The following is a 14,631-nucleotide window of genomic DNA, read 5'->3' as shown; positions in this document are numbered from 1 at the left end:
GACAAAACCCCAGCTGCTCCTGACTCCTTATAGCTCCAGGTAATTTCTCCAGCCTCTGATTCTGTGATTCCACAAGATATAGCGGAAATAATGCTCTGGATCACATAAGCACTTTCTCAGTATTATTCTTTTTTCTTCTTTTTAGCAAAGGGAAATAGAATCTTCCTATTTAGAAAGAACATACCAGGAGAAAGTCATTAGATATACTCCAAATTTGGTTGCCTCCAAGTTTTCTAACATATCATAACTAAAAATTTTTTAAATGCTAAATGTCTTTTTATGGTACAAATAGCCTTCTGCTTATCCCAAGGGATTAGGAAAAGTGTAATAGGGTCTACTATGGGACTGCAACAGATGTTGGGGGAAAACTCTTTGTGAGAAATTTCCAGGTCCATTTTAGCCCATGACCCATTGTAAGCCAAGAATTCCAGGCCAAGTTGTCTATTCTCCCCAAGGATCTAAGCAAGACTTGCTGTACTGTGACTCCCCTACCCCTAATAAAGTCTATGGTCCACTACCTTAACTTAATGCTGTCTCTCTGTTCTATTTCTCCTCAGGGTGTGTCTTGCAAGAACAAAGTGAACAGTGAGTATCCAGATGGGGGTAGTCTCTGCTCAGCTCCCCAGCCTGCACTTGTCACCCTTGGGAATCTGGGCTGTCTGTCTCGTAGAAACCCTTCCTCCTTAGCTTCATCTCCATGATCCCAGCCTACTGTGACCTGGTAATGAAAGTTTGCTCCTGGAAGGGTTAGAGACAGAATTTAAACTGGACTTTGAGGAGTGGGCAGGATTTCAGCAAGTAGTCATGGGGGATTAATGCCATTTCTGGAGTGCTAGAATTGGGGGACCTCAAGGGTCATTTGCTCTGGTTCTCTCCTTTAAGAAACAAGGTACTTGGATTTCTAGGTACCGTGAGGGCCTCCCCTCAGAGACATTCTTTAAAAAGGCCATAATTCTGACAATTCATGGGCTCTGTGTCCCCATATGTACCTGGCTTATGCTGACCAGCATTTTCCTCACCTTTAAGCAGACCTAGATTTAGAGAGGGTCCTGCTCATGTCAAGTCAGGAAAAGATCTGAGGCCTGTAGGAGCAGGCCCCAGGGAAAAATGAGACAGAAGGGAGAAGGAAGGAAGAGAGCTATGAGTGCTGAGGAATCCATATCAGCTCTGGACCCTCTGAAGAAGAAATAGCCTCCTGAGTTTCAAGAGATGCAGGCGTGGGTCCCTGGTCCCCCAGGAGAGAATCCACGAAGGCCTGATGAGATCAAGGAAGGAACAGCAGTGGGTGGGCCTCCTTCCCCTCCCTGAGCAGCTTCCTCTTTGCTTCTTATTGCCACTGACATCAAAAGCCTTTTTATTTCTTTGCTCTGTGTCTGGAATAGGCTGAAGGACCTTTTGTTCTGGTCCAGCAAACGATGCTGTCAGAATACATCCAATAATTAGCATTTATTAAGCAGTTATAATGTGCTAGGCCCTGCAAATCCAAAGATAAACACTAAACTGTCCTCAGAGCGTATACATCCCCTGAGAAGAGAAAACAGGTATAGTTATCCATTTCTGAAGTGCTAGAATTGGGGGACCTCAAGGGTCATTTGCTTTGGTTTTTTCCTTTAAGAAACAAAGTCCATGGGCTCCTAGGTACTGTGAGGGACATATATGACATATATGTAATGTATATTTATATGAACTAAATATTAAGTCCTTGTTAGGAAGACAGTTGGCAGCTAAGGGGTATATCAAGAAACACTTCACATGACAGGGCAAGTTAGAAGTGAGCTTTGAGATTCTAACCCCGAGATTCTAAGAAATTAAGCAGAGAAAGGAGTATATTCTAGGTATTTGGGGGAGAGGAGATGGGGTATCATGTGCAGAACACGAGAAATCTAGGAAGTATTCATGAAGATAATATCAGGAGAAACAAAGCTGTTTTCTTCACTTTCCATGACTGAAGAAAATTGGCAGGAAGGAAGGGACAGTTGTGAGTTTATATTGCCGAGGTGGGACTCACAGACCTTGGTAATGGAAGTTCTGGGAGAGTTGAGAAGGGAAGGATTCAAAGATAATCCAAGTTTCATAGAAAATGGGACAGTTCACCTGTTAGTAAACATTTATTAAGCACCTACTGTGTACACTGGGATAAGCACTGGAGAGAAAAAGACTGTCCTTTCTCCCCGGGAGCTCCCAGTCTCATGAGGTAGACATCATGCAAATAATCAGGTACACACAGACTGCAGATGGGGTAAATTAGACATTGTCGACAGCGGGAAGGCAATAGAATTGAGGAAAGGCTTCCTGTAGAAGGTGGGATTTTAGCTGGGATTTGGAGGAAGTCAGGGGACCAAGAGGGGAAGATAAGGGGGGAGAACTTCTCAGGCATGGGGGGCAGGCGGGGTAAATTCTCGGAGCCAAAAAATTGGAAAGTCCTGTGCTGAAGATAAACCAATTTTCCTTAAGAGGGAACTAAGAATCAGTGAATTTGAGTTAAGTTCTGGAAAATTTCTATACTGTTTCCCTAAAAGGGATGGATTGTGGATATTCAAAAAGGGAACTGATGATCACTAAAAGCTGGGCTTACTTCCTTGAGAACAGGTCCACGTCAGCCCAGCCTTACCCCATTTCCTTCTTTTAAACTAAAGTTACGAGACTCCGAGTTCGGGGAATTCTGTTGACATAGTATGGCTGTGTTGCAGCAAAGCCTCTGACAGAGAAGCATGTGTTCTCTTTGTGGGAAGCTGAAGAGGTGTGGCCCGGGACATGATATAGTTAGGTAGGGTAAGCCCTGTCTCAGTGAGCTGATGCCAAGTGTGGTCACTAATGGTTCATTGATGGTAATAATGGTAATGGTTATGAGCTTAGAGGTAACCTTTTCATGAACTTCATATATACTGAGCAGCACTTCTTTCTATCAATGACTTAGGAGAGATTTCCAGCTTGGGCCTTACAGCCCTTGGAGGGATGGGATTGAGCCACAGAACTATGACAAAGGGTCCAGTTATGTGTTTGCTCATCCAATGGATACTAACAGTATCATCCTAATAGTAGTAAAGCTAATCTTAACCTCAAATGGGTTTTTCAGGTCTTCAAACTTGAAAATATTGGGAATCACTGAACCATATAAAGGCAAGGACCTATCAGATTTGTGAGAGAGAAATTCCATGGCAATTCTCAGAAGGAAAGTCCCTAACACTGCCTTCCCTCCCCTCAGTGCCCTGGCCAGAGCGGGTCTACTTTGAGGCTACTTATTGCCAGGGCCATACATATCAATCTTTCCCACATAGATAGGGCGATGAACTGATGTTAGAGCCTCTCTTTATCGGTGATCTCAGCAGGATTAGCAGGAAGCAGGAGGAGTATATGTATATCTCTCATTTCTCAGTATCTCTCATCATCTCTCATTATCTCTCATCTCGAGATGATGAGAGATGATGAGATGATGAGAGATAATGAGATGAGATGATGATAAGATGAGAAGGAGATGATGAGATGATGATGAGAGATGATGAGAAGATGAGATGATGAGAAGATGATGAGATGATGAGAAGATGAGAAGATGATGAGAAGATGATGAGATGAGATGATGAGAAGATGATGAGGTGATGATGAGATGAGAAGATGATGAGATGATGATGAGATGATGAGAAGATGAAAAGAATATGAGATGATGATGAGATGAGAAGATGAGAAGATGATGAGATGATGAGAAGATGAGAAGAAGATGATGAGATGAGAAGATGAGAAGAAGATGATGAGATGATGATGAGATGATAAGATGAGAAGAAGATGATGAGAAGATGAGAAGATGATGAGATGAGATGAGAAGAAGATGATGAGATAATGAGAAGATGATGAGAGATGATGAGATCTCTCATCATCTCTCATCATTGACTAAAAGCACAGGAAGTATTTGCCCTGGGGAAGAGAAGACTGGAGGACATGATGGCTTTCTTTGAGTACTCAAAATGTTGGCTTAGGTAAAAGGGATTTGACTGCTTTTTGGGCACAGTTAATGGTGGAAAATATCAGAGATAGATTTCAGATCAATTGTTACAAAAGCATTCCAACTATCAGATTTATACAGTAGGGGAAGGGGCTGCTTCAGGAGATCCTGGAACTATATTTGTAGCAGAAAGGGACCTTAGGGGCCATTCCCCTATATTTAAGTTGAGGAAACCAAGATCCAGGGAAATGAAGTGATTTTTGCAAAGTCACACGAGTGGTATTTGGCAGAGCCAGGATTGGAACCCAGGTCCAAAATCTGCATTTTCCTAACTAAACCAAGACCTTATGAAATCCAGCTCAGCTTCTGTGAATGTAAGACTAAATGAATTATTGTCTTGTAGACAAAAACAGTGAAACTAGAAAGAGGAGAGAGTTTGGGGTGGGGAAAAGGAGAATCAACTTTGTTTTGGACATGTGAAGTACCAACTGGACATCTAGATGGAGACATGGGGCTGGCACTCAGGGTGAGGCTGATGGGATTGATTTGGGAATGCTGAATATGGGCATGGATGTAGAAAGGGAAACACTGAACTGAGGGCTGAAGACTAAACGCAGGAATGTACTGACGACGAGACTGGGCTATATTCCGGATTGGGAATTGTCCCTGGGACTGGATCAGGGCCTCTTCATTCTTAGAAAGAGGCAGAAGTGGGACCAACAAGGTGAATCCCACAAGTCTTTATCAAATGCTTAAGATGTGTCAGGCACTGTTCTCAGTGCTGGATATATAAATAAAGGGGAAAACAGTTCTTGCCCTCAAGGAGCTTACATTCTAAATCAGGAAGCTGCATGTAAATAAATAAATTATATCCTGAGTAACTTAAGGGTGAAAGCACCTCCTCTTCAAAACAGGACCTTGTGTCCAGTGACCTACCTTTTCCCTTCATCTCATCCCTCACATCAGTTCTAGCTGCCCAGCCTCTGCTGTCATTGGCCTTCCTTGGAGGATCATTGGCAAAGGATGGGGCAAGATGGGAGGAGCACTCCCCCTCCCAACCTTCTGAGCCTATGCCCCCCTCTTGGCCCAATATAGCCTTCAGCCACTGCCACAGACCAGAGAGGGACCACTTGAGATGAGGTGGTGGCCATCAGAGTAGAAAATAGGTGGAGAGCCACAAGGTTTTTCAGAGGTGCCCTGGAGAAGCATTGGTGGCTGATTCACCATTCCTATGGTCCTCCCCAGCTGAAAGTGAAGTGCTTCCATTTAGGGCCTCTTTCATTGAAAAGACAGATTCTCTGTGACATTCAGTTTTTCTCCTGTTACCTGACATTAATTATGCTCATCAGATCTCTCTGTAAACTGAGTCGAGGCTCTGGATAAGGGCTTGAAAAATTATCTTGTTAGGATTGTGAATTAAACCTTTTTCATTTTGTCCCCAGAGGGCTTTCTTAGACTATTTTGAAGAAGTCTCCATAATCACCGCCCGCTATCATGTATTCTCACTGAGCACAGGATGAAAACATTTTTTTTCCTAGAGCAATAAAAGAGATTTAAGCTAAATTGCAAAGCCTAAAAACAAAACAAAGCAAAAAATAAACAAAAAACCAAATCCAACTAGTATAGAGTAGTTCTAAAGTTGTAGTCAGAACTAGGAAGGACTTTAGAGATCATCTTATTCTCCTCATTTTTCAAAGAGGGAAACTGAGGTCCAACTCAGAGAAAAGATTCAGGGACTTGAATACAGATGTCCTGATTTTTAGACCAGTGCTTCTTGGGTGGGTCAATCATGGCCTTTAACACTGGGGCCTCCTCTTGGGTGCTGCCCACTTTCCTCTGGACTGTCAGACCTGTCCAGGTCTGTGTCCAGCCCAGTCTAATGATGATTGATGTCCCTGGGCTGTTATCAATGGCAGATAAAACCCTCTGTCTGACCCAAGTCCCAGGTAGCGCACGTAGTCCAGTCTGTGGGATCAATTCCAACAATCAGCTTTTCTCTCTTTGACCCAGCTGTTGTCATGACTCTTCAGGGTGAGAGATTGGGGGCTCCTTTCCCTGCTAGTGGGTGGAGTCTTCACCCTCCCTTGCCCCTTGCCAGCTGTGAGCATCGTGTCCTTCCCAGAAGCCTCCAGGGAAGGCAAAGAGGGATTGACCGCTCCTTGTCTTCCACAGGGAACATTTTTAACAGTTTCTGCCGGCAACCACCCTTCTCCATGGCGCCGCCCACCCTAGAGTCCCTGATGCTGTCCACAGTCATGAAGTGTGCCCACAGAGAGTCTTGTGCTCTGCATCTGAGCGTCGGTGCCAGCCTCGTCATGGAAGGTAAGAGCCAGCAGAGCCTCTATGGTGAGAGCCAGGTGGTCAAGGTGGCCCAGAGCTCACTCCTGCCCAATGTGGGAACTGTGACCTTCTGGCTGAGATGGGGATTATGAGCTCATTTTCTATCTTGGTGTAGGTTTTTAAATCTGGGTCCTTTAAGATGATTTTGAGCCCCAAACAAAAGCTCATCCTTGTACCCTTCCCTTCTGTTCCTCCTCCCCAGAACCCTGGCTGGTCCAAGGATTTTGTCCATGTCTCCTCCCAATACAATCTTCCAATCAATCACAAGTAGGCCTGAGAATTGTCTTCTCTTAACCCACGGGAACCTGAAGATCATGGTGGCAGGTGGCTCTGACTCTCTGTTCCTCGTGGACACCAGCAAGCACATGTGATATCCTGCTTACTTTCTCTTGGTCCTAGGAAGCCTTCGAGGCTTGGAGATCTGCCTACTGTCCCTGGACACACAAGAGACAAGGTGTCACAGTATCAGGATTCCCAAGGTCTCCAGCCAGAAGATGGTGGGCAAAACGGTGAGCTGGAGGGCAATGGGGGAGAGCTGGGGAAAGTAGGGGGTGGGAGAGAATGAACTGGATGACAAAGGGAGAGAAATGGAGAAAGCAGGGGGAAGGTGCTCTCCAGCACCTCCAGTTTCTTGCTGCCTTCATACATGGCGTGACTATTCCACTCTTATGCCTAGAAGTCCCTGCTCCCTTTCCTTCTCCCACATATCCTTTAAGAAGCAGCTGTTATGCAAGGGCCCCGAGTTCCCAGTCTCTGGATCCTCTCCTAGCCCTTTCTCCATCCAATCTCTTCAGGGAACAAAAACTAGGAATTAAGTTCCATCATTAAGTACCTACTGTGTGCCAGGTACTGTGCCAGCGGATACTAAAAAAAAAAAAAAAGCATTCCTAATCTCAAGACACTTATTTATTTGTTTGTTTTTAGTTAAAACTTTTTTTAATTTATTTATTTATTTGTTTATTTCATTAAAGCTTTTTGTTTCCAAAACATGCATGGATAATTTTCAACATTCACCCTTGCAAAACCCTGTGTTACAAAATTTTTCCCTCCCTTCCTCCCTTCCCCTCCCCTAGATGGCAAATAATCTAATATAGATTAACTGTGAAAGTACTTATTTTTCACTGGGAAGAAAAGTAAACCACAATGATGTGTTCCATCCAGCTCCTAATTCTGTGATCCTGGAGAGGAATATCCCCAGGGGAAAGAGACTAAAAACTGAGGGAGGCAAAAGAGGCTTCTTCTAAGGGGAAGCACTCGTGCTGGACTTTGAAGGAAGCTGGGAAATCTATGAATCTCCACTAGACTGGGAGCTTCCTGAGGGCAGGATTCATTTCTTCTCTTCTTGTCTCTTCAGCTGCAAAGCTTAGCTCAGTGTGGAGATCAGGGGGACTCCAGAGGGAGGGGTTCTCTTGAAGAGCATTGGCTCTCAACCTTGGGGTACTGTCCAGCTCCCCTCGGCTGCCCTCTCTCCCCTCCCCACATGTGCTGAGTAGGAAGCCAGCGATGTCCTTGTTGGGAGGCCCCCGGTGACATTGTCTACATCTGGCCCCAGCTCCAGGTACACTTTGACTGCTTCGAGGTGAGTGTTGCTCAGCACCTCTATGTCACCGTGAAGACCATCCCCTATTACTGTAAGGTCCAGATCAGCCGTGAATACCACGTAGAAGGTAAGGCTCTGCCTCATGCTCTTAACAGGAGAGAGACCCCGCCAGAACAGGGCTTTGGGCTCCTCCATTGCTCTCTCTCATTTCCTGTCCCCAGACTCTCTTTGATAAAATGGAATGATGGGTTCCTTTAAAAGGCTTGTTGTAGTCGATCGATCAACAAGCCTTTATTAAGTGCCTACTGCATGCAGACTCTGTGCCAGGCAGTGGGGTCTTAAAAACAAAAGGGAAATAATCCCTATCCTCAATGAGCTTGTGTCCACATGAAAGGAAATACAAAATAAATACAAATATATTGGAAGGGGGGCAGTAGCAGTTGGGAAATGCAGAAACACATGTAGAAGGTTGTCCTTGAGCTGAAAGGGCATGAGACAGAGATAAGGAGGGACAGCACACCAGGTATGAGGAACAGCCCGAGCAAAGGCATGGAGATGGTTTATCTGTATAAAGGAGTTGTTGGCTACACTAGTTTATGAAGGGGGATCATAACATGTAATGAGATTTTAAAAGCTGGCCCTTTGTTCAAAAATGGTATTGATTCTGTCATAGGATCCGTTACTTATGTACTGTGAAAATCTTCAATTGGTTCCTGAGAATCAATGGGAAAGTAAGCTTAAGTGAAATAGACAATTCACTTGACATTGCTCTCTCCAAAAATGCTTTTAAAAGACTCCCCCGCCAACCCCAGTCTGAGAATTGTCCCTTGGGCCACCTTGGCTTTAGGGGAGGTGTCCTTAATGTGGTTTCTTGGGATCTTTTAAAAATAATGATAATTAGTGAACAGATTTCTGTTATAATTCTATGTGTCAGAGATCATAAATTTTGAGAAGGGGGTTGTGGGCTTCCAGGCTCCCAAGGAGTTCAGGGCACAAAAAGGGTCAAGAACCCTTCCCTCACACAGAAGGGCATTCACTTTCCTTAGCCAGTATAGAAACCAGAGAAAGGAGGTTCCTACTTGGGTTCCTACTAAAATCTTTAAGCATTGCCTTGTTTGGGGTCCTTGGGAAGGACTGTGATAGGCTGGAGAGCATCCGAAGGAAGGAAGATGGGATAGGGAGGGCCTGCAGACCATGCTGTATGAAGGTTCAGAGAAGGAAGCGAGCAGCTGCTCAGCCAGACTTTGGAGGGGCTGTGTTCAAGTTTGTGGTGGCTGGCTCTGTTAGGTCCCAGAGGGCAGCAGCAAGGGATGGATGATACCCATTGGGGCAGGTTTCACCTTGGCAGAAAAGCGGCTTCCTGAAAATTGGAGCTGTCCCAAGGAGCAAAGGCTGCTTCCGGAGGGAGACCCTGGAGTGGGCGTTCTCTGAGCTGTTCCCCTGTAGAGATGGTCTGCTCTCAGAGACAGGAGGATCTGGGCTCATTCTGAGGCTCTGCTGAGGTCAGGAGTTCAGGGTCAGAAGTTAGGGGTCAGGTCATGATCAGATTAGAGGTACCAGCATATGGGTCTGATGGGATTCTGCCTCTCTGATTACTGGCGGGCCCCTGAGGAGGTGGTTGGTGCTTGGGACTTTGCTCAGACTGAGAACCCCGGGGGTATTTTGCAGATTGTACAGATGCTGACGTGGCAAGAAACATCGCAGCCTGCTTTGGTGAGTGATATGAGTTGCTGTGGTCCCGATTCTGTTCTCCTTTTACCCACCTGCGTGCACAGAGCCCTGTAGGGTCCCCCTTCCCCATCTAACAGCTCTTGAGGGCTTTAGCATCTCTAGTTTCCCAAACTGTGGTAGAAATTATACCAAGTCTCCTTGGAGACCTGGATTCAAATTGTGTCTTTTTCACTATCTACCTATGTGATCTTAGGCAAGTCATAGGCTTCTTGGTCTCAGTTTCCCCCTTTCCCCTACAATGAAGGCATTCAACCTAATCTCTCCAGTCCTTTCCAGTTCGGAGTCCTAAGATTTGGAGTTGACTCCCACCCCTGGGTTTGGGAAAGGACAAGCTTTGCTGTATAATATTGGAAGGTTGTCAATGTGGCTCCCTCCTCACTGGCACAGGAGAGCATGTGGCAGCTCCATGGCTCCCTGCTGCAGCCCGTTCCCAAGGCCCCTTCCTGCCCACAGTCTTCTCAGATCTTCACACAGCTCTTGGAAAGGGGAAGGAGGGAGAGGTGGGAGGAAGACTGGAATTAGACAAGGGCAAACTGAGGTTCACAGGGGGAAGGGGCTTGTCTGAATCCTATTGCAAGTCAAGACTAGGACCCAGGACTCCTACCAGCCTCCTGCCCCCATGAGGGTTCAGCTGTGCCCTGGGGATGGGTAGATCCCTTTCAGGGTCTGGGAAGGGGCTCAATTCATGGTTGAGCAGGAGCACGGCAGGCACCCTGGCTTTGGAGAGAGCCAGGCTCCATCCTTACCTTCTATCCCCACCAGCTGGGAGGCTCCAGTACAATGTTGACCATGTCCAGAAGGCCATCGAGGTGCACTTTGCAGACATCCCCCGAGGGCAGCCCTACTATGTCCGGCTATGTCTCAAATGGTTTGCCTGTGAAGATTACAGCCCACCAGTACTGGTGAGTCCAGATGACATTTGGGGCTGCCAGGCAGAGGGGCGCTCTCATCTCAGCCAGTGGGGAGCAGAGGAGGAAGGTTCTCAGCTTGACAACAGAGACCCCAAAGCAGAGGAAGAAGGTTCTCAGCTTGATAACAGGGATTTCAGTTTGGATAGCTCTTAGCTCAGGCATCAGGAACCACAAAGCAGAAGAGGAAGGCTCTCAGCTTGGCAACAGGGATCCCAGTACAGAGGACAGCTCTTAGCTCATGGCATCAAGGACCCCAAAACAGAGGAGGAAGGTTCTCAGCTTGATATCAGGGGCTTCAGTACAGAAGACAGCTCTTAGCTCAGGCATCAGGGACTCAAGCAGAGAAGGAAGGTTCTCAGCTTGATAACAGGGACCCCAGTACAGAGGATAGTTCTTATCCTCTCAGGCATCAGGGACCTTAGGGCAGAAAAGAGACCTTAGCTGACCTTAGCTGGCCTAGAATTGGGGGAGCAAAGACAAACCCATGAAAGGGGCACTTAGAAGACTCATGGGAGGTACTCAGCACATGTACATATGGGAGGTGGTTCCCATATATGCTACAGTAGATTCAATATATAAAGAGGTGGCTAGGCACTCCCAAGGGAGAGAGGGGCTGGGGGCACACTCAAAGGACTCTCAGCATCTCCCCATCCCACTGGAATGAGTGGATTTCAACCAGCCCCCTTGGATACAGGTGAATGCAGAGCAGCCTGGGAAGCCAGTGTCCCTGAAGTATTCACAGCTGCTGCCATGTCTGTGTATTGAGGTCAGTGCTCTCTCCTCCCTCCTACCTCCTTCCTCCCTCCCATACCTAAGATCCTGCTGCCTCACCCTTCTCTACCCCCACCGCCCAGCCTGGACCCCAGAATGGGTAGCCCTAGGTACTTTATTCATTTACAAAATGAAGGGATTAGATTAGATGACCTTAACAACCCCTCCCAGATTTAACCATCTCTAAGTGCTTGACCCATCCTGAACACGTACATCCCCTTCACATGACTCAGCCCTGGGGCTACTGCTCCATGTGAGAAGCATCCTTGAGCTGAGCTCGCCACAGACTCAGGCCCAGAGAGCTTCAAGGAGCCTGAAGCCGTGATTTGGAGCCATTTGGAATTACCCTCACACACACTTTGGATAGGGCGTCCTCCAGATGACCGCTGTCCCTTCTGTGGGACATTTGCCACCTCCTTGGATGGTCTGTCCCAAGGGGTTGTCATCCTCAGGGGGTATGGAAGTCCTCCCTTGTACCTCAGCTGAATCATTCGAGCGGGAGGGATTCAAGCAGATTTTCCCTGTTCTGTCTTGGAAAAGCTCCAAAGGGGCTGGGTCTTGTGGTTCAAACTGCCTTGCTAAGTTTTGGCTCCTTGGGGTTCATTAAAGCTTCACTAAGACTGGTTGGATCAGTTTCCATAGTATCATGTGATCCTTACAAATTGCATTGTGCAAAATTTAGCACTATTTTACAGATGAAGAAACTGAGGTCTGAAAGTGTGACGTCTGGTCACACAGGTAACTCTAGCACTCAGGTCTCCCTGTTCCAAATACAGGTGCCCCCCATTCTGCCTTTCCTTGAGCCAGGGAGTTCCTTGGACTAGGTTTCACTGGGCACCCCTCTCTTGTTCTATCAATCTGTGCTTTTAGGAAACATGGTGGGAGGTACCCCAAAGCTGAGCTGACAATGCTTTCCCTTTTCCCTGCAGGGCTGGGCTGCTGTCCCCGATGCAGTGAGAATCCAGATCTGTCCTTTTGAAAATGGCAAGTAAGCAGCAACCTTCAGCAGGGTGGCCTCTTCTCTCTTCCTGCTGCCCCTGGGGACCCTCTCCCTCCTCTGGGAGACGCTTCCCTCAGTCCTGGGCTTCCTGACCCATGCTGGCTCTTCTATCAAAAGGGATCTCTCTGTGGTCACTTGGAGAGGGGATTCTGGGACGTGGCTTCATTTGTTTCAGTCTGCCCAGTCTGTTGGGTTAGCTTTGATATCAAAGGCTCCCCAGGGAAGTGGTGTACTGAGCAGGGCTTGGAGCTGAGGGGAAGGACAAGGGTGGAGCTGTTCCCTTTCTGACCCCTCTGTTTGTATGTCTCTGTGTGTATAGACACCAGAATCCTGTGGGATTACATCTTCTACAACCCCTTCACCCAGTCCCTGAGCTGGGAACCCCCCTGCCCTGTCCAGGGCGAAGTCCACCTGTGTGGGATGTCAGAGCTGGGTCATCAGTGCTGGGAGCTGAGCCACACAGGCCGCACAGTCCCAGGCAATGTAAGTGCAGGAAGCCCTTGGGCCTTTAGTCTGTGGAAAAGGCCTAGAGATTGCCACCAGACCTCTGCCACTCCCAGCCACTCTCTTGGAGTCAGGCTGCAGCTGATCTGGTATTGAACACTGTCTTGGGAGTCCATATGACTGAGATCAAACAAAGAGAATTTTCTGCTACGTGCTAATGATAAATTAGTCATTAAAATGCCAAGGCAAAAAGAAGTAGCCTCTCTCTTGAAGAGGCTGGTCACTGACCTATGGTGGTCAGGGGGACACATAGGAACAAATGGGACAAAGCTATATATGCATGTATATGTGTGTTTATATATGAATGTGAATGTCCCAAAGCTCATCAGTATGAGGTTCTCTCAAAACTGATAGAAATCAAAGTTCTGGACTATGTGAAGGTTGTGGAATGAGGAAGGAGAACTGGAGAGGGCAAGAGAGAACACATAGAAATAGACAAGTAGATGAGTAGGTAGGGAAGTAGATAGACAGCTAAGTAAGTAGTTAAAGAGACAAGTAGATGGGTAGATAGATGGATAGATAAATGAACAGATGGACAGATAGACAGACAGACGGATGGATGAATGGATGAATAGATGGATGGATAAATAGATAGATGATAGATAGATGGATGAATAGATGGATAGATAGGTAGATAGATAAATGAGATAGATGAACAGGTAAACAAGTAAATAAGCAGATAAATATACTCAGAGGGATATAAGTAGATAGAGAGATAATTAGATAGACAAATAGACAGACTGACCAGCAGACTGACAGACCTACAGGTTAAGTAGATAGAGAGATAAATGATAAATAGGTAAGTAGGCAGGTAGACAAGTAGATATGTAGATAGATATACTCAAAGAGATATAATTAGATAAGTAGACAGACTGACCAACAGACCAACAGACAGACAGACAGATAAACAAGTAGATAGATAGATATACTCAAAGAGATATAACTAGACAAGTAGATAGCTAAACAATAGATAGAAAGATAATTAGATAGACAAGTAGACAAACTAGCAGACTGACAGACCAACAGGTAGGTAGATAGATAGATAGATAGATGCGTAGACAGACAGATAGGTGTTATAAGTAAATGGAAAAGTAGATAAGTAGAAGGCTGAAAGTGTCAGTTCTTCTGGTCAATGGCTTGACCACCCTCAACTCCAAAAGCCCAATAGGGAAGCACGCCATCTGGTGGGTGGCCATTCCTTTGACTAAGATCTCGTTCCAATACCTTTAGACAACAGTAGTTCTCAAAAAGGTTTCAGAACAGGCCAGAGATAACAAGTAAAACTTCCCGCCAGAAAGGGGGCTCCCTGGGATCTCAGGAGCTCCTCCTCCCCATGCACAAGGCCAGTACATAGACAGATCAGGGTGCCAAGTAGATTGACCCCAGCTCCAAACCTCACTGGCCTTGCTTGCTTGTTCCTGTCCCAGACATTTTGCCCATGTTGAGGCCCCCAGTTTCCTGCTCCGTGACATTCTCCCATTCCTGAACAAAAGGCAATGGACTCAAGATGCAGAATGAGTCACGATTTTTGACAAAGTCTATGGGGGGTATTTTTTTTTTTTTTTTGCTTAACTTTGCATATCTGTTCCAAAGATTTTGTTTTTCTTTTTTCTTTTTCAGTGTCAGGGATGGGGGATGGAATAAGAGGGAGAAAAAAATGTTTGCTAACTGAAAAAAATAACACAAGAAACGCTAGTTCCCTGATAGTCATCGAATGTCTCCTCTTCCTTGCAGGTACATTACTTGCAGGTGGATCCACAGCCATGGCTTTGTATGAAGGTGAGTCAGTGGTTAACCCCATTCTGACGGCCCACATGTGAATTGACAGAGGGAAGGGAGCAGGGAGAAGGAGATGGTCTTGGTCGTGTAATCTGAGCCTTTGAGTTCTTCAACAAAT

General features: G+C 46.2%; 1 protein-coding gene across 1 annotated transcript in view; it reads left to right on the top strand.

Moving 5' to 3' along the window:
* Nucleotides 1–14,631, top strand: part of IL17REL (interleukin 17 receptor E like) — a 48,964-nt gene that overhangs the window by 22,585 nt on the left and 11,748 nt on the right. Inside the window, exons 2-11 of the mRNA XM_031937834.1 lie at nucleotides 558–585; nucleotides 6,110–6,259; nucleotides 6,677–6,786; nucleotides 7,830–7,944; nucleotides 9,486–9,530; nucleotides 10,311–10,450; nucleotides 11,154–11,225; nucleotides 12,160–12,214; nucleotides 12,550–12,713; nucleotides 14,469–14,513. Coding sequence (XP_031793694.1) covers nucleotides 558–585; nucleotides 6,110–6,259; nucleotides 6,677–6,786; nucleotides 7,830–7,944; nucleotides 9,486–9,530; nucleotides 10,311–10,450; nucleotides 11,154–11,225; nucleotides 12,160–12,214; nucleotides 12,550–12,713; nucleotides 14,469–14,513 — 924 coding nt within the window. The remainder of the gene's footprint in view (nucleotides 1–557; nucleotides 586–6,109; nucleotides 6,260–6,676; nucleotides 6,787–7,829; nucleotides 7,945–9,485; nucleotides 9,531–10,310; nucleotides 10,451–11,153; nucleotides 11,226–12,159; nucleotides 12,215–12,549; nucleotides 12,714–14,468; nucleotides 14,514–14,631) is intronic.

This window comes from Sarcophilus harrisii, chromosome 5 (assembly GCF_902635505.1).
Source record: "Sarcophilus harrisii chromosome 5, mSarHar1.11, whole genome shotgun sequence".
Classification (NCBI taxonomy): domain Eukaryota; kingdom Metazoa; phylum Chordata; class Mammalia; order Dasyuromorphia; family Dasyuridae; genus Sarcophilus; species Sarcophilus harrisii.
Note: the sequence above shows the minus strand (reverse complement) of the source record. Positions and strands in the feature narration are given on the sequence as shown.